The sequence below is a fragment of the Ictidomys tridecemlineatus genome, chromosome 4, assembly GCF_052094955.1.
Source record: "Ictidomys tridecemlineatus isolate mIctTri1 chromosome 4, mIctTri1.hap1, whole genome shotgun sequence".
In the NCBI taxonomy this organism is placed as follows: Eukaryota; Metazoa; Chordata; class Mammalia; order Rodentia; family Sciuridae; genus Ictidomys; species Ictidomys tridecemlineatus.
In genome coordinates, this window is record NC_135480.1 from 209,750,794 (window position 1) to 209,774,666 (window position 23,873).

At 57.7% G+C, this 23,873-nt stretch overlaps 4 protein-coding genes across 11 annotated transcripts; 2 read left to right on the forward strand and 2 right to left on the reverse strand.

Moving 5' to 3' along the window:
* Positions 1-29: 29 nt before the first annotated feature.
* On the forward strand, positions 30-1,497 carry Ssna1 (SS nuclear autoantigen 1). Its single transcript, XM_005336888.4, has 3 exons — positions 30-163; positions 415-614; positions 952-1,497. Exons 1-3 carry the CDS (start codon positions 112-114, stop codon positions 1,057-1,059), a joined length of 360 nt encoding a protein of 119 aa, XP_005336945.1. The 5' UTR covers positions 30-111; the 3' UTR covers positions 1,060-1,497.
* A 1,220-nt stretch (positions 1,498-2,717) lies between these two features.
* Positions 2,718-10,911, reverse strand: Tprn (taperin). 3 transcript variants are annotated; one of them, XM_078048795.1, is made up of 4 exons: positions 8,741-10,851; positions 3,655-3,895; positions 3,454-3,560; positions 2,718-3,336 (listed from the first exon to the last, which is right to left on the reverse strand). In XM_078048795.1, the coding sequence occupies exons 1-4, from the start codon at positions 10,568-10,570 to the stop codon at positions 3,274-3,276; spliced, it is 2,241 nt and encodes a 746-aa protein (XP_077904921.1). In that variant the 5' UTR covers positions 10,571-10,851; the 3' UTR covers positions 2,718-3,273. The 3 variants fall into 3 exon arrangements, 1 of the variants encoding a protein (XP_077904921.1); XR_013438444.1 differs by lacking the exons at positions 2,718-3,336; positions 3,454-3,560 and adding an exon at positions 5,095-6,109 and having other exon boundaries at positions 3,758-3,895; positions 8,741-10,911; XR_013438445.1 differs by lacking the exons at positions 2,718-3,336; positions 3,454-3,560; positions 3,655-3,895 and adding exons at positions 3,902-4,022; positions 5,095-6,109 and having other exon boundaries at positions 8,741-10,911.
* Positions 10,912-11,059: 148 nt separating this feature from the next.
* Ndor1 (NADPH dependent diflavin oxidoreductase 1) lies at positions 11,060-23,817 on the forward strand. 6 transcript variants are annotated; one of them, XM_040286697.2, is made up of 14 exons: positions 11,060-11,194; positions 11,309-11,459; positions 19,170-19,267; positions 20,570-20,668; positions 20,749-20,850; positions 20,989-21,198; positions 21,500-21,621; positions 21,730-21,950; positions 22,027-22,134; positions 22,301-22,415; positions 22,559-22,705; positions 22,800-22,918; positions 22,988-23,082; positions 23,167-23,817. In XM_040286697.2, exons 3-14 carry the CDS (start codon positions 19,224-19,226, stop codon positions 23,309-23,311), a joined length of 1,527 nt encoding a protein of 508 aa, XP_040142631.2. In that variant the 5' UTR covers positions 11,060-11,194; positions 11,309-11,459; positions 19,170-19,223; the 3' UTR covers positions 23,312-23,817. The 6 variants fall into 6 exon arrangements, 4 of the variants coding, with proteins under 4 accessions (XP_040142631.2, XP_077904922.1, XP_077904924.1 ...); XM_005336884.5 differs by lacking the exons at positions 11,060-11,194; positions 11,309-11,459 and adding exons at positions 15,030-15,330; positions 15,528-15,605; XR_013438446.1 differs by lacking the exons at positions 11,060-11,194; positions 11,309-11,459 and adding exons at positions 15,011-15,330; positions 15,528-15,605 and having other exon boundaries at positions 22,027-22,415; positions 22,838-22,918; positions 23,167-23,208.
* On the reverse strand, positions 13,671-14,949 carry Tmem203 (transmembrane protein 203). Its single transcript, XM_005336887.4, has one exon. The coding sequence runs from the start codon at positions 14,862-14,864 to the stop codon at positions 14,454-14,456; it is 411 nt and encodes a 136-aa protein (XP_005336944.1). The 5' UTR covers positions 14,865-14,949; the 3' UTR covers positions 13,671-14,453.
* Positions 23,818-23,873: the final 56 nt, after the last annotated feature.

A 23,873-nucleotide genomic window follows, 5' to 3' on the forward strand; every position in this document is an offset into this window, starting at 1 on the left:
CACGCGAGAGGCGCACGGCGATGACGCCAAACGGCGCGCTATTGGGGGAGTGCGCAGGCGCGAGCCGAGCTACGCCGGCGGCGGTTGAAGCGGTGGGACTCGTTGCTGACCATGACCCAGCAGGGCGCGGCGCTGCAGAACTACAACAACGAGCTAGTCAAGTGTGAGCGACGGGGAGTGCGGGGCAGAGGGCCGCGGGGCGGGGGTCTGGGCCCCGCCTGCCTCCGGGAGGCCGCGCGAACCGGCCCGCGCGAGCCCAGAGCCGCGTCTTTCTGGACCGCGCCTGGCACGGTCCTGCGCCCCCGAGGCCCGGCCGGGACGTGCGCGGTACGAGCCGGCCTCCACCGCCGACCTCCACCAGGGAGCGGAGGCTGCCTCCGCCTCGGGCCTACGGCGCGATCCCCACCCCCTCAGGTATCGAGGAGCTGTGTCAGAAGCGAGAGGAGCTGTGCCGGCAGATCCAGCAGGAGGAGGACGAGAAGCAGCGGCTGCAGAACGAGGTGAGGCAGCTGACGGAGAAGCTGGCCCGCGTCAACGAGAACCTGGCGCGCAAGATCGCCTCTCGCAACGAGTTTGACCGAACCATTGCGGAGACAGAGGCCGCCTACCTCAAGGTGGGGCTCCTACCTGTGCCTTGCTGGCATCTTCGACTGGGGCAGCGTGGGCAGGCCAAGAACCGCGGCCGCTACAGGCTTAACCGTGGGGCTGCCTGCGAGGCCCTTGCGTCCTGCATCCTCCTTAACTGTGGTGCGTTGTGCTCAACGAGAGGAGCAGAGCATACCGCATGGGCCAGAGCTAGCCCAGCCTGTTTCACAGGGCGGGGGGAGAGGGTTGTGGGTCAAACTTAGGAAGGAAGGGGGCCCTTCCCAGATTCCAACACCTCATGTAAGGGGGCTGAGGCAGAGGGACTGATGGCCGAAAGCAGCAGCAACCTTCTTTCTGTGGCTCCAGATTTTGGAAAGCTCACAGACTCTGCTCAGTGTCCTGAAGAGGGAAGCCGGGAACCTAACCAAGGCCACAGCCTCAGACCAGAAGAGCAGCGGAGGCAAGGACAGCTGATGGGCTGGGTGGGCAGGGGCCTGTCTCAAATGTGCCCTATGACCACTCAGCCCTCAGCACATCTGTCTTAAAGCATCCTCTTCATGGCAGCAACTGTCTTCTCATTGTTTCAGGTGCCCAGAGGGGCTGTAGTCAACCTCTACCAGCCTAGGGTGATAAGAAAAACCCTAGGCACAGCCCACAGGGGTGGGAAGGGTTCTACCTGACTCATCCAGGCAATGAGGATGTTGGGCTCCAGGTCAGCTCTGCAAGGGGCCTCTCTTTTGAGGCCCCCATGTTCTCTTGGGCTGCCAGAAAGATCCTGGTTCTAATTTCAGCACTGTGGGAGCCCCTTACTTTGTCCCACCTCAGTCAGCAGGGTCCAGGCGAGACAAGTGGGGAAAGGGGCCTCCCTCACTCCAGAACCCAAATTGTCAATAAAGGTTGTTTTGTACAGATCCTTACCAGCCTCCTATCTGCCTAGCACATGGGCTGCCAGACACCTGCAGAGCCAGAATGCAAATCTTGTCCAGCTGTGGGGGCTCCTTCTAGGGAGGGGAAGGCCTGTAGTGGCTTTCCCTGTGACTGCTCCTCATCTCAGGGACACAGAGCTGAGGGCCCACCTTGCCTAGGCCAGCCCCAGCCTCAGCTCTCCCAGCAGAATTGCTGATCCTGTCCCCTGTCCTATGAGGGTTTCTGCCACACCCTATTGTCAAGCAAAGAACCTGGGCTAGAAATAACTAGTGACCCCTAAGTACCCACACCACCCACTGGAAGCCCAGGTCCTGCTCAGTAGGGAATAGGGGGACTTCACCTGTGCCCATTCCTCATGCCAAGTTCTGCTGCTGGCAGGGGCTGGTGTTCCTCCCTAGCCATACACCAGTTGTTGCCCAGTTCTATCCTTCCAGGCACCCTGGGCCCAGCTCTGTTGGCCTTCATGGGGTCCCTGCAGCTGCCCAGGGTCTGGGCTTGTTTGAAAGCTTGTGTTGGCCAAGAGGGTCCAGAGGAAATTGGGCCCACCCCTCCTGGGCAACCAACTACTCTCCTCCCTCCAAGAGCCTGGTTGGACAGCACCTCTGATCTTGGGTTCAGCTCTCCAGGATGCAACACTTGCATTTGGCGCTTGAGTAGCTGTAGACAACCCCAGCTCTGCACTGCAGCTGAGCATGTTGGACTCCAGCTGGGGCTGCTCCCAAGCAGGTAGCCCTGTCTCTCCCTGGCATCTGCAAAGCTGTCTGCTGCCAGGATCTTGTTGTAGGCTATTGTGGGTCAAGGAGCTTCCAAGGCAAACATAAGACAAGATCCCCAAGGCTTCTCCCACGTAACACTCTTGCACCTCCCACTGTGTCCTGCCTTGGCACCCTCCCAGGCTCCTGGCCCCTGACAAAGCCACTTTGGACCTGATAGCTGAAATACACTCACCTTCCCACTTGGGGTTTAGGCCCCTGGTTCTAGATTTCATCCTAGGATGAAATCCAGGATGAGTTCCAGACTGCTGCTTCCCACTGTGGGCTCTGGAAGGCTGGGAGAGTGGGAAGCAGGATAATGGGTTGTGGTGGATAAGAGCTGGGACTAGTAGGACCTCGATGAGAACCACTGGAACTACCTCCCACCCTCCTTGGCCCAGGCTGGCCCTTCACCCTGTTCTCAGGCTAGGGAACAAGCAAGGAAGCAGAGGCCGCCTTGTCCAGGGTTGTTTATTGAGTCCAACATCAGAAGCAAGAAACACTTGCCATCTGTCAGAGGGTAGGCTGAGCTCCACTGTGGTAGGAATGTGAGCTGAGGACAGGGGGCTAGGAATCCTGCAAAGGACAGCAGCTGGGACAGCCTCTGACCCCCACATGCCCACTAGTTGCCAGGCACAGCAGCAGGGCTGGGAGGTAGCCTTGGAGGCAGGACAGAGGGCAGCCTGGGTTGGAATCTGCCCAAGTCCCTACATGATCATAGACAGACACTATCCAGCAGTACCCCAGCCCTCCCCACAAGAAGTCCCCCACTTGTGCTCTTCCTTGAAGTCCCCAAATCCAGGATGAAACCCAGAAAGACTTGACCTGACAGTGGGAGGAACCCAGTTGCTTTTGGGGCCAGCGTGGGTATGAGGCCATAGGAAGGAAGGGCTGGTGAGCAGGGCCAAGAGGCACAGGTGCAAAGTAAGGGTAGGGCTCTTGGGCACTGTCTGGCTCCCAGGGTCACCACATCTGGGGCTCAGCCTTGGCCATCCTGGCAGCACAGGGGTCAGAAATAGAGGGCAGGCTCACTGCGGAAGTCGGAGAGGTTGTTCTGACTGGCAGGTGTGAGCTGAAGAGAAAGGACAAAACGAAGCCACTGGGATTTGTCTAGGCACCAACCTGCCCCCTGTCCCCCACCAGATAGCCCTTGGTACTGTGGGTATGTACTCCTGTTGTGCTAACTCACCATGACTTCCTTGGGTGGGGGCTCTGCCTCCCTTGGAGCCTGCACCAGTGTCTGCTCCTGCCACTTGCTGAAGGCCATGGAGTGCTTTGGAGTATAGCTGGACAGGCCTGTGGGCCAAGGAGCACGTGCATGGACACACAGATACGTGAACGTGTGGCCCAGGCACCACCCCCTCCCAGCTGCCCATCATAGGACACTCACCTGAGCTGCCCTCTGGCAGCCAGGGGCTCTCGGGCCCCACACCGCTCACAAACGTGGCACGAGGCAGGAAGAGGGTAAAGGGTTTCTCCTCTGAACCAAGTCTCTCGTCGTCTTCTTCCCCCTCCTCTCCTTCTTCCTCCTCCTCCTCTTCAGCCTCCACCTCTTCCTCCTGCACTAGGGAGCTCTCAGAGGGGTACTCGAATGTGGTCTGTAGACTCTTGTCATTAAAGGAAATCTTCATCTGGGAGTGAGGAACATGTCTAGTAAGGGCCCATCAGCCCTTTGGAGGCTTTAAGCAGGTGGAAAGCACCCTTTACCTGGAGCCGAAGGCTTCACACAGCCCCTCAACCCTTGTCCTCCAGCAGCTCCTAAAAACAAGTTTATATCCTGGCCATCTGGGCACCTGGACAATCCTGGATAGCACTGACCACCATACTACCAAGGGCCTGCATGAAAGGCCAGCACCTGTAAGGGCCTCACAGCCTTCCCTCACCCATTTTACAGGCCAAGTGGTGGGTCTGCCTCTGTAAACCTGGGGTGCCAGTGACCTCCAACTCCCACCCTACTGCCCCCCAAAGTGGGGGGGCAGAAGGCCATGGGCACTCTTGGTTAGGATCCTCCCCTTGTTTAACCAGGTCAGGCTCTGCTGGGGCAACTCAGTCTCCCCAGACCTGCTCAGCTGAGCTTGGCCTGAGCCTGACTGGACGGTAATGAATATGAGCAGCTACCAGCCTGAGCAGATGGGAACAGCCCTGCTTGGGCTCGAAATATTAAACTCCTGGGCACAAGACACCAGCAACCAGCTCAAGTTCCCCCACCTCCCCTGGAAGGAGCTGGAGGCAGGAACAGCTCCAGGCAGAGAACCAGAGCAGCCCAGGAACAGCAGAATGGGAGAGTGGCCTGGCAGGAGGGCTTGCTCCAAAGCAGCTGAGGTACAGGATGGCAGAGGGACCAGGTACAGGCCACAAGGCAAGCACACAAGGCCCACCAGGGGTAAGAGGCACTTCCTGTGAGGAGGCCTCCAGAGATGAAGGCATACACTTCTGCCTCCTGCTTCTCAGCCCTGACAGCTGCACTCACAGCTATGGTTAGCCTGGCCCTTCAGGGATGAGGGGTGACTGCCTAAGCTCCCAGTGCCCCTATCTCTACCTGCTCACACAGAGCCTTGCAAAGCAATGCATCACCAAGTCCCACTCCCACTCAGCCCCCCAGCCTAGCTGTCCGCACAGACATGTGGTCAGGGAGATGAGCAGATGGGAAGACCACCTGGGTCAGGCGGAATAGAAGGAAGACGTCTGCTGTCAGGTGAAGGCAAGCTGTCCCTCATCTGACCCTGCCCTCTAGTAGGCCCACCCAGTCCTCCAGCTGTGGTCCCATGGGAGATGGGACAGAGACAAGGCCATGACAGTGGGGTAGCCACTAGACCCCACAGACATCTACCTGCTGCCAGTCAGCTTGAGGACAGTGTCACCTGGCCCTCATGAAGCAGCCCTTGAGGACAGATACTCCAGGAGGGGCCCAAGGTAGGATGGAACTGGGCTCCTCCTGCCCCAAGTCCCATGGTGAACTGGGCTCCCAGTGGCCCATGGGTACATGGAGTTCTCTCTGCTGACCCTGACCCATCCCCCACCACGGAGGACACAGGAAGGACCAGCTGCCAGGGCCTGGCGGGATTAGTGAGCCCTCGTTAGTCCGCATGACTGGCTCCTACCAGAGAGGCCTGGGGGTTGGATACACGTGGGCACCGAGCCTGGCACTGCCTGGCTGGGCTGAGCGGGAGGTGCTCACAGGCCCATCAGTCCCAGCTGGGACCCAGGGTCCCCGTCACGTCTTGCCTCCCTTGTCTTCTCTACTGGGCCAGTGCTGTGTGGGCCTCACAGCCCTCCCTCCCCCTTAGAACACAGGTTAGTGGGTCACAGGACATCCCATGACTCATACTGCTGTGGAGTGGGGCACCCTCCAGACCCTGGGCTGCCAGGATGGGTGGAGGGTGTGGCCAGGGCTGGTACTGCATACACCTGGTCACTGGCCTCTAAGGGACTTTGCCCATCGCACCCAGCTCGGCAGGCAGGTGGTAGAGGAGCCTCTGGGCGTTCACAGGGCCCTTTTGTTCTCCCTCCACCCACCCTGCCGATGCACACCCAGCTTGAATTACTGAAGGGTGTCCACACTGGACTGAGGGCCAGTGAGCTGGGCTTAACCTGCCTGGAAGTATGCACTGAGGTTGGCCCTGCCCTCCTGCCACAGCCTCCAGTCAAAGTTCCCATGGGTGACAGGACACAGGACCAGGAAAACCCGGCTGGGATGTACACAGCTGCTTGTTCTCAGAGGCACACTTGGCCTCCAGCACTGGGCAGATCCTCTACAAGTGAGGAAGCCATCTGGAGTAGGTCCTGGGGTTCCTGGCCCCAGAAAGACCACCTCCGGGGTGCTCATGGAAAGTGGGAGGAGGGAGCTGGAAGAAAAGGACAGTAGGTGAGAGGTTAGTGTCCTGTGGGGGAGGGAGCATGCCCACCAGGCTCAGGGTTCCAAGCTGGCAGGGAGGGGTGACTCAGGGCCGGTTCATGAGGGCCACACCCTGGTATCTACAGATGGGAATGAGGCTGAGAGCCTCAGCTGAACCATGGAATTTGGGGTGAAAAAAGTTAACTGAAGGTGAAGTGGGAGGCCTGGGTATCAATGACTGAGTTCTGGGGACACTGACATGCTTGGGTTGGACAGAGGACCAGGAGGTGGGGAGGGGAAGCCACTGCCAGACAGGAGTCAGGACAGGTGGCACTCCACAGTGTCCATCCCTTTGGGAGGCAGCGTGAGGAGGGGTGAAAAGACATTCCCAACCTCTAGGAAGACTGCCGAGTGGGCAGAGTGGCTGCAACTGCGTTGGGCCGCAATAGTGGAAGTATGCTCTCCAGCTCATGGAGGGATGGAAGAACAAGGCATCTGTCTGCTCTGCCAACAAACAACCTAAGTGGAAATGTGCCTCTGCCAGGCAGGCTCTGTGGGGCACAGGCCAGCGAGGAGGTGCCCCCACCACTCACAGCAGGTCTGAGCCTCTGAAGTTAAGTGAGGGCTGTCAGGCCAGGGCCAGGCTCTCCCGCTAACCTCGCTGCCAGACAGTTCCTGAAGAGCTACCTCTCACCTACACCCTGGGAAAGTCACTAGCACTTCCCACCATCGCCCAGGAGCCACCAAGTGAACAGTCTGCCCAAGGTCCTCCAAGCTGTGCCCCCCAGCCCACCCACTTCCCCAAGGGAGAGCAGGAAAGTGCTTGACCAAAGGCTGGCTCAGCAGCTGGGGGCCTGCCGAAGTACCCCATGGGGTGCTCGTGGCCCAGGGACTACAGGCAGGAGGGATGCCCAGGAAAAGGCAGAGTGTTCTGAAAGGCTGGGCATGCCCTGTCCTTTCCCAACAGGCCTCCCGGCTCTTGCTGAGTAGGGCAGCTGGTGTGGGCACAGGCAGGATGTCCACCAGCAAGTGGTAGAGCTCAGGCAGGGCCCTGGCCAGCCTGCTTAACCATGCCTGGTGCCATCCATCTGGACCCTCAGCGCTTCAGGCTGGCATGAAGACTGCTTCTCAGTCTCAGTCCTGCCTCCCACAGTTCCTTCTGCCCTACCCCTCTCACTCCAGCTCAGCTGCAAGTGGACCATGGTTCTGTTGCTGGCTGAAGGCAGATGGCCATGCTCTGGCAGCTCCCCCCAAGTCCCAGGAAGAGGCCAGGCTCATGGTGGACAGGTAACACTATTAGGGGTAAGGCTTTGGAAACAGGAACCTGGACTCAGCTCATACCCCCAGAGCTCCATGGCCCCATAAACCTCCTAAGCCTACCTCTTCATCTATATGAGCACACTGTCATCCCCTCTACTTCTGGGGCAAACATGGGGAGGGACCACCTGACAGAAGGGCAAGGTCCAGTCAGGAAGCAGGGAGGGAGGAACAGAGGCTGGATACGGGCAGAGGCTGGAGCAGTGACTGCTCAGGCTACAGCCCAGCCTTCCCTCAAGGGCTCAGAGTGAGCAAGGCCAAGAGTGGGAGAGAGCCCCACAGGGCACCCCAGTGTCACAGCCCTGACCCTCCAGCCTGGAACTCTCAGGGAGATCATTATGGGTTTCTGACCCAGCAGATGGGAGTCTCCAGGAGGGCTAATGTTAAGGCCAATTCCCAGGGCAGGAAATAACCTACCATCCCAAGGAAGCAGGTGGGGAGAGGTGGGCTGGGCCAACACCAGGGGACTCTGGTTATCCCAGCAACAGGGGAAGGCACACCCAGGCTGGTCCCAGCGACAGGAGAACATACTGGACTCCTACAGCTGACAGACTCAGGCAACGGGACTTGGAATTTGCCCTAGGGGACAAACACTGGCCCAGAATGACCAGGAAGAATCTGAGGAATGCTTTCCTTGTGCCCAGAGGGTCCCAGGCCACTGGCTAGAGATGGCCAGGAGTGAGGCTCACCTGGCTAGCCTGCTGTGTGCCTCCAGCAGGGATGCTCTTGGGTCTCCTGACCAGGTCTGGTACACATCGTCAGTGTCCAGGACACTCATGCACAAGGCCAGGGCCTGCCAAGCTTTGGGCCATGGACCTTTGGGCAACTGAGAGCCCCTTCAACTAGCTCATGAGTTCTGCCCCCATGCTGATCTCAAGGTAGGGATCTGACTGCACCAACATCATTGCCTTCTGTTCTGTCCCTTTACGTCCTGGTCCTGACAAACTGTGCAGGATGAGATCCACAGGACCATAGCAGGCTACCCTTCAAAGCTAAGGCCAGGGCAGAGCCAACAAGGCTCAGCCAGACCCACAATGGCACAGGCCTATCCAGCCTATTCCAGATGGAGCCATAAGAACTGTCAGGAGGCTCTGCACTAGCTGGCTGCCCACCCATTCAACTCTGCAAAGTATATAGCAGGTCAGTTGGGCCTTAGAACTCCACAGGGGCCCTGGGCCTAGTCACAGCCCCAGTTCTCCTCTAGTCCAGATAGAAGCCTTCCCCCACCAGGTCAGGTATCCTGGGAACTGGGCTCACACTCTACCTACAGCTCCCTGTCCTTCACTCTCTTCTCCTAGAAGGTAGTCCTACCCCAACCACTGACCTTCTTTCTTGAGGAACCAGCCTTGGTGAGGCAGGACTTCTGCAGGGCCAGGTAGCCACCAATCACCTCAATCTCATGCACAGTAGGGTAGCGCTTCTTCAGTGTGGTACCCAGGGCAGCAAAAGATCCCGAGAGACTACCAGCCTCCTTTTCCTCAGGCTTCCGTGGAGGGGGCTCCCCATTGGCTTGATCCGACTGTGGCATTTGCAGGGCCCCTGTCTTTCTCTTGGGCACCACTGTGAATGTGTTGCTGCCTCGATGCTGGAGCTCTGAGGAGTGCTCAGGCCTGGCACGGTGCAGGTGGTACTGGAGAGGGACCTCAGCCCCTGAGCAGGGTAGTTTGGCTTCTTGGGGAGCTTCCTCCTCTGAGTCCACCTCATCAATGAAGGTGATGGGCAGTCCTGGCCTTGAATGCTCCCCATCATCCTTGGTGCAGCTGGGAATCCCCAAACTCTCAGCAGGCTCTGCCTCAGCAGTGACTGGTAGGCATGGGGGCGGTGAGGATGGCCTCTGCCACCTAATGGACCGGTCTGTGAGGGTGATGGCTGGCCTGGGACAGCCCCCCTCCTTGGCTGCCCACTGCACCTCAATCCTAGAGGGGCTCCTTGGGAGGGCAGGCACACCATCCCCTCCAGACACCAGCTGGGCTCTGAGCTCCTCACTCTGAGAAGCCCAGCCCATCTCTGGCTTTGGCAGCTCAACCAACTGCTTCCCCTGGGGAAGAGGGGCCCTGGAGGCGTTGCGCTTGGGGATGAAAACGAAGGAGTTGCGGGAGTTCACACGGAGGCTAGCCAGGGCTCGTGCCTGGAGGTCCCCCAAAGGGATGGTCTCCATGTCTGGCTTGGGAGCTGGCCTTATCTCGAAGGAGTTGTTGGCGCTGGCGGCAGCAGAGACTCTCAGACAGTGGCTGGGAGTGGAAGTGGCACTGGCAGAGCTGGGCGCGCAGAAGGCAGAGGGCGCGGCTGTAGTGGCACTCGGGGTCCCAGGGCTAGGGGGCGGGTGGAGGGAGGGCTCCCCCGACTCCACCTTTGGCTTCCACTCGCCCGGCGCAGTTGGGGAGCCCGCGAGCCCGTTGGCAGGGCCGGCCAGGGGTTCGGGGTCGGTGGGCCCGTTGGAGAGTGAGCGAGTGCCCACGCCGCGGGCCAAGCCCCGAGGGTGGACGGTGAAGGAGTTGCTGCCGGTCTTCTTCAGAAAGTCGCTGCGCCGGGTCACGGGTCCGGCCCCGCCACCGAGGCGCCCCGGCTCGCCACTGGCAGTTCGCCGGCCCGCGAGCGGAGCGGCGGGCACTGGCTGAACAGGGGGCGCAGGGCGGGCAGGGGGCGCGGGCGCTCCGGTGAGCGGTGGTGGCGGCGGGGCGGGGCGGGCGCGCTCGGGGCTCCCGCGGCGGCGGGGCGCGGCGGGTGGATCGAACTTCTCAAGCAGGCGGCTGACTCGGCCGGGCGGCGGCGCCTCGAACACCAGCACCTCGGCAGCGCGGATGCCGGCGGACGGCGGCGCGGCGGGCGGGAAGCCGGGCGCCGACTCGATGATGAGTATGTTGTCGGCGCGGATGGTGCGCACTCCCGGCACACGGCGGTACAGCTCCAGCAACTGCTGCGCCGGCCGCGCCCCACGCCGCCGCTCAGACTCGAGCCGCATGAACGGGTTCTCGCGCAGCGGGCCCAGGCTCTCCGCCAGCACCAAGCGCTCGTCCGGCCCCGCGGGCGCAGCGCCGGGCCCCGGACCCGTGCCCAGGGCAGCCAACTTGGCCCGCTTTCGCTCCAGGATCTCTCGCTTCCAGGCGGGCATTGCTGCGCGCGGCCCTGGGCCCGGCCGCCCAAGGCCGGCCATGCTAGGTACGCGGCCGAGGACGGCACTGGGCGGACGGCCCCAGCCACAGGCGCCGGGCACAGGGCGCGCCGGCCTTCGCGCCGCGCCACGCCCATGCCCGACCGCTGCCCATTGGGCAAGTGCACTCGGACCCGCCCCGCGCCCAACCGCTCCACCTATGGTAGGGGAGGAGGCCAGCAGCTGTCTAATGAAGGACGCTCACCTGGAACGCCCTCCAGAGGCCTCATTGGACTATGCCTGGCGCCGGCCATTCCCTGTTGGGGGAAGGGCCCCGGACACGCCCCCGGTCCTGGAACTTCATCCTAGTAGCCCCCACTTCCGCCTCTGCGCTCTGGGGCTCCAGGCGCCTTGGGCGGGCCAGAGGGCCGGGGCCTGGAGCGCCCTCGGGCGGACCCCAGTCTCGCGCTGCGGATGACCTTGGCTGAGTCTGGACTTACACTAGCAAGCAGCCTGCATGTTCCATCCACTGAGAGCACAGCGAGGGAGCTGTCAGTACGACGGCGGACAAAGTGCAGGCTGCACTGCCCTCATGACCTAGGTGGGGAGTGCTACCAGCACAGCTTCTAGGTCCTCCCACCTGTGGTCCAACAACAGTGGACTCTCAGGCGAGGGCCCCTGAGAGACGTAGGTACCACTTCTGAGCCCCGCCCCGCCCTAAGGAATGGGTTTCTTTGCAACCCTAGGTTTTGCAGCCTCTCAGACTGCATTGCTCAGAAGTGTGTGAATCTCTTGTTACAGGTGGTGCTTCCCAGTACTACTACAGTAGGACCTATCTTCGAGGAGACACACCAAGGAAGCCTACTTGCTCTCACACATAAGCAGGCCCGCAGGGCCCTGCACACTTGGACACCTCTCCAATGCAGAAAATCACAAAAGCCAGAAGCTTCACGTGAGCAGCCCGTTGTCACACCTTTTATCTGTTTAACGTCCCTCCCGCAGGCTGGGTGGAAGTGCCTTTAACGCTGAGGGCACATCTTTGAGCTGGTATCTTGGTGACACCAAGTTTTCTTCTCTGGGGAGGACTGCATAATGCTCACTATATTCTTTCCAGCCCAGGGACAGTAGGGAGATTGCTTGGAGCCAACAGGAAGAAGGGGAAATTGGAAAGCACAGAGAAGTGGCAGTCTGTCCTTCACCTATCCTAGTTAGCAGTGGTCTCAGTACAGACATCACCGTCTTCCACTCTACTTACCTTTCAGGAACTCTTCCCAGCAGCACCTGGGTCTAGGCAAAGACATGGAATAGGCTTTGGCCTAAGGGTCCCTTCTCAGCTTCAGGGTCCCCTGCTACCATCATAATTCTGCCTCGCCCTCCCAACTGCTCCATTAAGCTGGAGAAAAACTGGATTTCAATCTTCCAGAAGCTTTTCTTTCTTTCTTTTTTTTTTTTAGAGAGAGAGAGAGAGAATTTATTTATTTTAGTTCTCAGTGGACACAACATCTTTGTTTGTATGTGGTGCTGAGGATCGAACCCGGGCCGCACGCATGCCAGGCGAGAGCACTACCGCTTGAGCCACATCCCCAGCCCTTCCAGAAGCTTTTCAATCCACCTTTATAAAGCCTCATGCTTCTCACTTCTGCAGCAGCAGAATGCCAATTCCAAATTACTGAAATAAAACAGGAGCACACAAAACAGTGACTCTAAAAATAAATAACCTATGGGCTGGGGCTGGGGCTCAGTGGTAGAGCACTTGCCTAGAAGGCAAATTCGTGAGGCACTGGGTTCGATCCTCAACACCACATAAAATAAAGTTATTGTGTCCATCTACAACTAAATATATATACACACACACACAACACACACACACACAAACATATATAAAAACAAGGGCTGGGGATGTGGCTCAGTGGTAGAGCCTAGCACACCTAGCATGTGCGAGGCCCTGGGTTCAATCCTCAGTATCACATAACAAAAAAAAAAGGTATTGTCTCCAACTACAACTAAAAAAATAAAATTTAATAAATAAATAAATAAATAACCTACAAGAAAAACCACTCCAATGTTCAGCTTGTATGTCTTTTAACAAAATTTATGCCAAACTTGGTAGGAGACATCTTTATAGCTGTGAGACAAACTATACACATGTCTCCAACTCAGGTATCCCAAAGGCTAACATGACCAGGCAAAGGGGAATGAAGCTTAAGGTTGTCCAAGCTACTGTACCGGTGCAACAGTCAGCAGGCTTGTTCTTAAAGGGCCAGACGGTGTTTTAGCCCAGTGGGTCTCAACGGGACAGTTGAGGACTTGCAAACATCAGGCTAAACTTTTGGTTGTCACAAGCAAAGGGTGCTGCTGGCATCCAGTTTAGCAGAGGCCAGGGATGATGCTAAACCTCCTACACATTCAGGACAGTCCCTCCTACACCCTCAATAAAAATGACTTGGCCCAAAAATGATGAGATTGAGACCCAGGGTCTCATATATTTGTTCTCTGTCACACTTTATTTTTTTGGTACCAGGGATTGAACTCAGAGGCACTTGACCACTGAGACACATCCCTAGCCCTACTTTGTATTTTGTTTAGAGACAGGGTCTCACTGAGTTGTTACTGTCTCACTTTTGCAGAGGCTGGCTTTGAACTCACGATCCTCCTGTCTCAGCCTCCCCAACTACTGGTATTACATGAGTGCTTCCCCACACCCAGCACACATTCATCTTTGCTGTTATTTTGGAGTTTGTTTGATACTGGGGATTGAGGGAGGCCTTGTTTCAAAATTTAAAAAAAAAAAAAAAGATTAAAAGGGCTGGGGATGTACCTCAATGGCTAAGTGCCCCCAGGTTCAATCCCCAGTACCAAAAAAATAGCCTCAGGCCACTGGGTGCAATCCTGCTCTATAGATCCCCCCAATAATAGCCATGCACTGGCAAGAAGTCAAGGGCTCTGGTGTCACACAAACTATTTAGCAAGTCGTCAACTCTGTCCTAGACTATTATCTTTATCCTGCAGGGCAGAATTGACAACTTCCTATTCTCCCAGAAGTCCACCACCACACTTTTTGGTCTACCTACAACCTCAACTCTGTAATGAGTTACCACTCCACATAGTAGGGAGTATCTTAGCATTTGTCTTATTCAAGAGAGGTATGGTGACAATATTCATGTCAGGAAAACATTCTCTTATTTTATTTTGATCTCAGCAAATGTTCTCATTTGGCACCTAACTGGCATCAAACCAAAGACCTCAAGCCCAACAATCTGGGCTGCTCACAAGGCTCCATAAGTAAGTCTCTGTGCCATGAGCATCAGAGCACCCGTTTCTGTCTTTGGTCCCTTAGAAAGGCCTAAATCTGTCCCAGATGCACTAATGGTGCTGGCCACAAGGTGGTGGGAAAGTCCTGAAATTGCAATCTGCTGGAACAGGAAGCCAAGCTATGACTTGCTAGAAGAGTGCTTTTCTCAGGTGGCAGATATCCAGATAGGGTCATAATCATGCCGGGAGAGGTGGGGCAGAGCTTTGAGCTTTTCCCTCAGTGCTACTGGCTGGACAAAATCCTAATCCAGTTTTACCGCCTTCATAAAGAAGTACATCCCCAGGATCCATGCTGAGTATTCAGAGCCCACCAGGACATTTTAATTATGTGCAGTTTCCTACTGTTAGAGTAGTTCAGGACCGGCTGGGCTGGGTCCCTTCTTAGGATCACAATTCAGGATTAGCTACTCAAAGCATTAATAACAGGAAATGCATTTCAAGGATGGAGGCTGCTCTTCTTTAATCCTGCTGAAGAAACAATGTTAGACTGGCATAGAGAAAACTGGACTCTCAGCTGGGCACAAGAGGACGCTGCCTTCAAACCAGTGTCTCTTCTCCAGCGTGATGCAAGTAGGGCCTCAGCAGGAGTCCAGCAGTTCAGTTGTGCAACTCTCCTTCTCCAATCCCTGAGAGACTAGTTGACGCGACAGGCACGGATCATGAGCAGCTGCAGCAGAATGAAGACTGGAGATGCGATCAGGCCGAACCAGAGCTCTCTTGTCTGCTCCACCAGCTTCTGGCACAGCAACATCTCAAAGACGAACTTGAGGCTAAGGACTGTGAGAACCCAGAAGAGGCGCAGCACTGCCAGCCGCTTCTCCCCGTCTTGGAAGAGGCGCACAGACACGATAGTGGTAAAGTAGGTGCTGAGGCCGTCAGCAGCGAAGAAGGGCACGAACACGTTCCACCAGGAGAGGCCCGGGGCGAGGCCATCCACTCGCAGTGCCAGAAGCACGGAAAACACCAACAGGGCCAGCAGGTGCACGAAGATTTCGAAGGTGGCAAAGCCCAGCCACTGAACCAACTCCCGCAGTGAGAAGAGCATCGCGCCGGCGGGGCGCGGGCCAGAGCCCGGCCGCCCGCGCCCCTCGCGGCGCCGCGCCCCCTCTGCCCGCGAGCCCGCCCGCCGCCCGCCGCCGCCGCTGCGACTGACAGGCAGTGAGCGGCCCCGCCCGCCCCGGCCCCTGGCCCCGGAGCCGCCGATCCCCCGGACCCGGCCCGGGACCCAGCACTAGTTGCCCGCAGACGCCCGCTGCGCCCGGACTCCATGCCCCGCCGGCACGGTCCGTTGGCGTCACTTCCTGGCGACCACAGAAGCAGGAAGTCGGCCTGCGACTTCCGGGCCGGTTCTGCCGCAGGGCTCTCCGAGCTGTGCGATGACGGCCCCGCAGCTCCTGGTGCTCTTTGGCAGCCAGACGGGCACGGCCCAGGATGTGGCGGAGAGGCTGGGCCGCGAGGCGCGGCGCCGGCGGCTGGGCTGCCGCGTGCAGGCGCTGGACTCGTACGCCGTGGTGAGAACCGGCGGCCGAGGCGGACACCCTCCGCCCTGCCCCTGCGGGTTTGGGCGAAGGGGGGCTTGGCACCCGGGCTGAGAGAGAGAGGCCGCCGGCCCCGCTCCCCTGCCGCCCGGAGTGAAGGAGAGGGGGCAGGTCGGGAGCGTGCCTGACGGTGACAGCCAGAGGCCTTACAACTGTGTCTTTTCGTTGAGGCCAATCTGATCAGGGAGCCCCTGGTGGTGTTTGTTTGTGCGACTACCGGGCAAGGAGACCCTCCTGACAACATGAAGGTAAGACCGGCCTGATGTAGCTCCCTCCGCCCTCAGCCGCGTCTTCGTTACCTGGAGAGTCCGAGTAGCACAATGAGCAGTTGCCCTTCGATAGCAGGCGCGCGTTAGAGCCCGACTGGAGAGAATGCCTTTGAGTGGAGCTGATGGGGGCTCTGCTTGTCCTCTCTAACGAACTCTTCGCAGCCACCAAATAACCTTGTTCTCCATTTTACCTGTTTGTGTGCTTTCAGAACTACATAGGAACCGGGCTGGGTTCTTTTGAAGGCTGTGCAGCATTCGGGGAACATTTAATTGTTTGATCACCTCCGAGTGCATATTATACCCCTGGCACCAACATGTGCTGGAAATCTAGCTGTGAACCCAGTAGTCACATTTCTACCCTCACACTTGCAGAAACAATAGGTCTAATGGACTACTACAATGCCTGGAAATGCCTGCTGTTGGGGAAAGTGTCAGTTGCTATGGGAGCCTAAAGCCTTAGGCAGAACTCTCTGGAAGGAAGGAGTATAGGTTGAGTTTTGGGATGAATGGAATGGGACAGGGAAGAGGAAACAGCCTGTGCAGAGGAGAAGGATGAGATAGCCTCTGTGAAGAGCAGAAGACAGTTGAGCATGGCCAAGCCAAGACAGCACTGGGAACAGAGCAGGGGAGGAAAAGCAGGAAGCCTGGCTGGTTCCAAGAGGTGGGCTGCACTAGAGATGACTCGGAATGGGCTGATACTGTGAGACTGACACAGTCACACTCACACTCTGCCAAGAACACCATCTGTTTGTAGGGGGCCAAGAATAATGATAGGAGATCACAGCACAGGCAAGAGAAGCCGGTGGTCTGAGGTGAGGTGGTGGTAGAAAGCAAAGCAAAGTGGACACATTCCAGAGAATTTTAGAAGGTAAAGTCAACCGGACCGGTAATGGAAGGGAACTGGAAGATGGGGAAGAAAGTTTACTAGCAGCAGGGATTTGGGCTTGGGAACTAGATAGTTCCACCTGCAGAAAGAGAACATGGTGGGGCCAAGTGCCTAGAGACATCTGGGGAAGTACAGTAGGTCGGACCTCCAGGAGGGTCCTGGGGTGAAGCCAGTGTGGGATCAAAATATAGAGGTTTGAGCCTGGCGTGGTGGCACACGCCTGTAATCCCAGCAGCTCAGAACACTCAGACAGGAGGATCGTGAGTTCAAAGCCAGCCTCAGCAAAGGTGAGGCACTAAGCAACTCAGTGAGATACTATCTCTAAATAAAGTACAAAATACAAAATAGGGCTGGGGTGTGGCTCAGTGGTTGAATACCACTGAGTTCAATCTCTAGTACCCCCCCACCAAAAAAATAGAGATGTCTGAGAAAAGGAAGCCCCTCCCTTCCCCAGGACTGCCATCCTGAGCAAAGCATAAAATGGGGCAATGGGATGCGGCCACGCAGTGAGGAGATGAAGAACAGCTTCCCCAAGGCCAGCTTCCTCAAGTGGGTGCTTCAAGTAGAACTATAGTCATTAAAGCCACACGGAAGTTCAGAAATAGGCCTGAGAGGGAGTTCCTGGGATTGCTGGTAGTCGTCAGGGAGAGCAGTTTCAGTGGCTTGCAGGGAGAAAAGACCCGTAATAAAATGAATGAGCAGGTGGGAGGATCATTGACAATATTTAGGCATTGATTTAAAAACACATTCTGGCTATGAAAGGACTGAGGAGTTCAAAAGAGGACATTTATAAGATGGAAGAGACTGGCATGCTAAATGTTGATGGGAAAGGGTAGTGGGAAGAAGGCAAATGCTGTGGGGAGGCTAGGGTAAGACCTGAGCACATCTGGGATCCCCACAGACTGAGAGGGACAACAGAAAGGAGGCTGGGGGAACTGGCAGGAGGTGTGTGGTGGGAGGGGCCTGCCTGGGAGGTGAGAGGAAAAAGAAATCTTCCTCAGGTCTTGGGTGTCAGGGCAGCCAATGGCACCAGGGAGACGATGGGTCATACCAGAGTTTAGATGACTAGAGAGAAGAAGAATGCCATGGCAAAGAGCCAGAGCGGGGAGCCAGTGTTGGCTGCCTTCTCAACCACAGCAAGAACTGGGGCTGTCTGAGAGGCCGCTGGGCAGGAAGGCCCTGGCCTCTGCTTGGGTCTCATGGGGAATGCTGCAGTAAAGAAGCCAGAGCCCTGCTCATCCCCTGGTGGCAAAACCCATTGTGTTACAAGTGTATCCCCAAGGTCTCCCATCAGTCTCAAGTACAGGTAGACCACAAAACACCACAGCACAGTGAAGCAAAGACCCCAGTAAAAGGTAGAGACCTAGAGAGACAAATGGAACACAGAAGCAGAGCCCAAGACCCTGAGGGAGGCCTTTAAAGACTGGGCCATGCCAGCTGCAGAAAGGGCAACAAGGCATTCCATGTGGTTTCTGCTGCTGGGGACAAAGCATGTTCCAGTGGCTGACAGGGACAGAGGGGCAGCAGGCATGTGGCTCTGGCTTCTCAGGCCTGAGGGAGTGGCCCCAGCCCAGCAGCCCCAGGCTGCTGAGGGTATGTAGATGATTCTGGTACTTTGAGATAGGCCAGGGTACAGGCTGGAGCAGGAATGAGCCCTGAGGCTTCAGGAAACAGGTCTCAGGAGGCAGAGCCTTTGTTGGCCATATGTGGGACAGGCAGCAGGACAGAGGTGTACCTATATGCACAGGCTGCCCTGGACTGAAAGTAGGGAGGTGACCAGCATGCTCCTGGCAAGAGGGCCTCTGGTGCTATGGAGGAGCAGGAAGGCTGCAAGGTAGGTGTGAAGGGGAGGCACTCTTGACCTGTGCCCAGCCAGCTCCTGCTCCTCCAGTCAGGGATGGACAAGGACAGTACCCAGAGGCGCTCAGCCTCAGACCTCAAGGTCTGAGTATAGCCCCCAGGGGAGGGCCCCCAGGGGAGGAGAGGCTTACACTTCTGCTGGGAATGGCAGACATGGAGGTGAAGGTCCCCATGGGGAGAGGGGACAGTTTGGGGAGCCAGTACAGAGCAAGGAGGGGGTTGGGGTCCAACAGAGGATTCCAGGGGTGGCTCAGAACCCATCAGAGGGTCCAGCCCAGAGGACTGCTGTGACCAAGCAGGCCCATGCCCAGCGTTAGCCTGAGAACTGGCTCAGGACTTGTGGTGTGACTGGGAGAAGTCAGTGCCCTGGAGGGGCCTGACTGGGAGCAGGGGACTGAGGAGTGGGAGTGGGGGCAACCATGGCCACCTGACCTCTTTGTGATGCTGATTCTGGGTGGTGGTGGGGTAGCTTTACTCCTTTACAACTGTACACATTTTCTGAAGTTTCTTGTCATCCTGATAGAATAAAAATAGTTTTTTAAGAAGGAAAGTCTTAAGCAGCAGGCAGACAGACGCCCTGGTAAGGTAGGCTCACAGTGTGCAGCCTTCCTCCCACTGGCAGGCAGCCCTGCTCCTGCCAGCCTTCCTGCATCCTGGGGGTCAGCCCAGCCCTGCCCTGTGGTCAGATGTCCTATCTCATTTTGCCCCATCCAGTCCTCTTCCCCTTCCCTGATCCCTCCTCGCCACAGGGTCAGCCTAAAGGTAGAGACCCTAATGTGGGTTTCCTGTGCCTCTAGAACTTCTGGAGGTTCATATTCCGGAAGAACCTGCCTTCCACTTCCCTCTGTCAGATGGACTTTGCCGTCCTGGGCCTTGGGGACTCCTCCTATGCCAGGTGAGTAGGGGTCGATGGGCATACTGGCCAGCATTCTGGACTGACAAGGGACAGTTCTCCAGGCCAAGTGAGAGGTGCCCTGGTGGAGTGACACGTGACCTGGCCTCGAGGCTATGTGGGCCTCACAGTAGGGGAGGGACAGACAGGGAGCAGGCAGAGGAACACAGCACTACCTTGGATCCAGGCCAAGGCTCAGACAAGTGAGCATCACATCCCAACCTGTGGTAACTCCAGCAGAGATCAGCCTGGTCCTATTCCTTACCAGGTAGGGAACAGGCTGGGCCTATAATCTCAGAGGCTCAGGAGGCTGAGGCAGGAGGATTGCAAGTTCAAAGCCAGCCTCGGCAACTGAGCAAGGCCCTAAGCAATTTAGCAAGGCTCTGTCTCAAAAAGGGCTGGGGATATGGCTTACTGGCTAAGCGCCCTTGGGTTCAATGCCCAGTACCAAAATAAAACAACAACCAAGTAGAAAACACTGTGAGGTTTCAGGATTTGGAAAGAGCTCTCAGATGGCAGCCCACTCTGTGGGCCTTACCTGGCAGGGCATGGCTCCTGGCTTTCCTCTTACAGTGTTTTTGTGACACACAGCCACTGTCCCTAAGCAAAAAGTGGTGTTACTTTGCATCATTTCCTAAGGAGATGATGAGGGGTTTGTGTTCAAGCATACAGATGGCATCTTATGACACCAAAGTTTTGAAAACTTCCTGTGGAAGGGAACCAGGGCTTTCCAATGCCACATGCCATTCTGATACCACAAGCTGTGTGCTCAGTAGGGTTCTTAGTCATTAGACAAAGGGGAGAGAAGGGAACTCCACAGCCATGTGACCAGCTCTGCTGCAAGATCTTGTTCCTTGGCAGTGTGCACACATACCAGAGCAGTTGGAAGGGAGCCCCAGCTGCAGACTCACACCTAGTGTGGTCCCTGGATGTTGTGGTGTGGTGTGGTGCCTGCAGGGTCTAATTGTGCCTTTGTAAACCAAAGAGAAATGAAACCAGCCTCCAGGAGGACCTCTGACTTTTCCCTGCAATTCAGGGTCTCTGGCCAGAGAACCTGGAGGCTATGGTGGTCTTCAGCCCCCACTTGGGGATGAAATGATAGGTGAACCAGACTGTGTCTCCCCACATGGGCTCTTGGCATTGCAAGGCCCTGCTGTTCGTGGCACCTGTAGGGGCCCTGGTCTCCTTGTTTCCCCTGGCATGTCACAGCCCTGCCCTCTCTGATGGTGCAGTCAGTGTGGGATGTCTCCACCTGAGGGAGGATCTTCTGCCCCAAGCAGTGGGTCAGCCTCGCTGTCTCCATAGGTTCAACTTTGTGGCCAAAAAGTTACACCGCCGGCTGCTACAGCTTGGGGCCAGTGCCCTCCTGCCCATATGCCTGGGGGATGACCAGCATGAGCTGGGGTAAGCATGGGTGGTGATGCCCCTGGGGGCTCTGGCCAACAGGCCAGCCATTGCCCTTGACGATGCTTGTGCTCTCTCAGGCCTGATGCCATCATCGACCCCTGGTTGGGAGACCTGTGGGAAAAGGTGCTGGAGTTATACCCGGTGCCCATTGACCTCCCTGTGATCCCCCATGGAGTCCCGTGAGTGTGGGCCTTGGGTCAGCACTGGAGGTGCCACAGACTGGGTGTGGCTGAGAACCTCATCCTGGTCCCCTCTGATGTGGGTATGTTGCCTCCAGGAGGGAAGGCCATGGTCTGATGTCTCTGCCATCCCCACAGCTTACCCTCCAAGTTCACCCTCCAGTTCCTTCTGGAGGCCCCCAACCCAAGCTCCAAGGAGTCATGCCTAGCCATCTCAGACTCTCTGGGACCCCCGTCAGAGTCCCAGCCCTTCCTGGCACCCATGGTCACCAACCAGAGGGTCACAGGTCCCTCACACTTCCAGGATGTTCGGCTGATTGAGTTCGACATCACAGACTCTGGCATCAGGTAGGGGTTCGGAGCAAGCCTGAGACCTCAAGCAGGCAGAGGGGACAAGGTGCTTAGGTATCCTAGAAGCCAAAATGGGCAGGCAACAGTGGGCAGTGGATCTGGGCTTCAGAAGAGTCTGCCAAAGCTGGGGAGGAGGCTTGACAGCAGGGAGGCCTCTACCCACAGACCCCCAGCCCTCCCTAGACATTTGCCTCCTTCCTCTGCAGTCTCCTGAGCTCCTACATATTCCCCCAAAGTATGATTCCCTGCCCTTGCCCTTCCTGCCCCATCTCCACGCCCTGGTGGCTTTCCCACACAGCTTTGCTGCAGGAGACGTGGTCCTGATCCAGCCCTCAAACTCGGCAGCCCATACCCAGCAGTTCTGCCACATGCTGGGCCTGGACCCCAGCCAGTGCTTCGTGCTACAGCCCCGGGAGCCAGGTGAGTCAGAGCCAGGCCAGACCTCAGTGGTGACTGCCCATCTACTGTCCCACATCCAAGGCCCCACCTGAGGTCCCAGCACACCAAGGTCTTCTGCTCCCACTGCAGATGTCCCTTGCCCACCGGGACTGCCCCAGCCCTGCTCTGTGTGGCAGCTCGTATCCCAGTACCTGGACATTGCTAGCGTGCCTCGTCGCTCCTTCTTTGAGCTCCTGGCCTGTCTCTCCCCACATGAGCTGGAGCGGGAAAAGCTGCTGGAGCTCAGTTCTGCCCAAGGCCAGGAGGATCTCTGCGAGTACTGCAGCCGGCCTCGAAGGACCATCCTGGAGGTGGGCAGGTCCGTGGGGGCCACAGAACCCTGAGCTGTGTTCACATTGTGGCTGTGCTGAGACTCTCTCTGTCCAGGTACTGTGTGACTTCCCACACACCGCGGGTGCCATCCCCCCAGACTACCTGTTGGACCTCATCCCACAGATCCGGCCCCGAGCCTTCTCCATCGCCTCTTCTCTGCTGGTGAGGCCTGGCAGGCAAAGCAGGGACTGGCGCTCAGACTGGGGCGGGGGTGCAGGCAGGGGCCACACTCTTGACAGGAGATGGTCTTCCTGCCCAGGACTGCCACTGGGTGGAGTGGGTGGTAGGCAGGAGTGGCCTAGTGGGGCAGGGCACCTCTGTTCCCCAGGTTCATCCCAAGAAGCTCCAGATCCTTGTGGCTGTGGTACAGTACCGGACACGCCTCAAGGAACCCCGCCGGGGCCTCTGTTCCTCCTGGCTGGCATCTCTGGACCCAGAGAAAGGTGCCTCCTGCTCCTGGGAGGTGGGAGAGGGAATGCAGCCTGGGTTCCCCCGTCTTTCCTGTGCAACAGTTGGTGCTAGGTAGATCCCTAGCAGGTTGCTCAGACGGTCCTTTGCACCCTTTATGCCACCTCTCTCATGGCAGGACCTGTCCAGGTTCCCCTGTGGGTGCGTCCTGGGGGCCTGGCTTTCCCAGAGACCCGAGACACACCTGTGATCATGGTGGGGCCTGGCACTGGTGTGGCCCCCTTCCGAGCAGCTGTTCAGGAACGTGTGGCCCAGGGCCAGACTGGTGAGTGCAGGGTTCCAGGGCAGGGTCACCATGGGCTGGCTTGACTGAATCCCCAGGGCCTGTGTCCAGTCTTGAGGCCCCCTGTATTTCCCAGGAAACTTCTTATTTTTTGGCTGCCGCTGGCGGGACCAGGACTTCTACTGGGGAGATGAGTGGCAGGAACTGGAGAAGCGGGGCTGCCTGACTCTTGTCACAGCCTTTTCCCGGGAGCAGGTGGGTGCGTTCAGGAGCCAGGGCAGGGCAGGAGAGAAGAGAGACTAGACTTACCCCTGCTACCTGCAGGGGCGGAAAGTATACGTGCAACACCGACTCCGGGAGCTAGGACCGCTGGTTTGGGAGCTGCTGGACCGTCGTGGCGCCTACTTCTACCTGGCTGGGTGAGCCCGGGTCATGGTGTGGTGGAATGGGCCCAGCTCTCTGGGGCTCTCAGCCATACTGAATCCTCTGGCCTGCTCCTCCAGCAATGCTAAGTACATGCCAACGGATGTCACAGAAGCCCTGATGTCCATCTTCCAGGAGGAGGGTGGGCTCTCCCACCCCAACGCAGCTACCTACCTTGCCAGACTCCAGCGGACACTGCGCTTCCAGACTGAGACCTGGGCTTGAGGAACTACCTAGCAAAGGGGCCTCTTGCCCCTGTTTGATACCTAAGCCCTGGAGTCCATATACCATATCAAGACCAGGGCTGGTGCTCCTAGGCCTCAGCTGGCTTAGAGGGCCCTCCTTGCGCACAGCCACACCCCAGGGGGACCCAGGGCCCCACACTCTCAGCCTTGACTCCACTGGCTGCCCCTCACCTGCACCATCCCATCCCTTTTTCCATCAGGTTGGTGCTCTGGCCTGGTGCGATGCTCCAGGAAGGCCCCTACCCTGATGGGTACCAGGAACCTAATGAGCCCTTCCCGAAGTTTAGGGTCCTGTGAGGGCTCCCTTTCTTCAGTTTGCAGGGACCATGCTGTCTCCAGTCACCCTGCAGCACCCACAAAACTCCACTTATTGTTGGAGGCCATCAGGACCCCCGACTTCCTGAGAAGCAGGAAGAGGCCAGCCCCTTCCTTTCCTGATTCAGGAAACCTTGGCAATAAACATGACTGCTGGGCAGCTGCTCCTAAGTGTGCTCCTCTACCTTCCTGGTGCTGTGGCGCGGGGGGGGGGGGGGGGGGGGGGG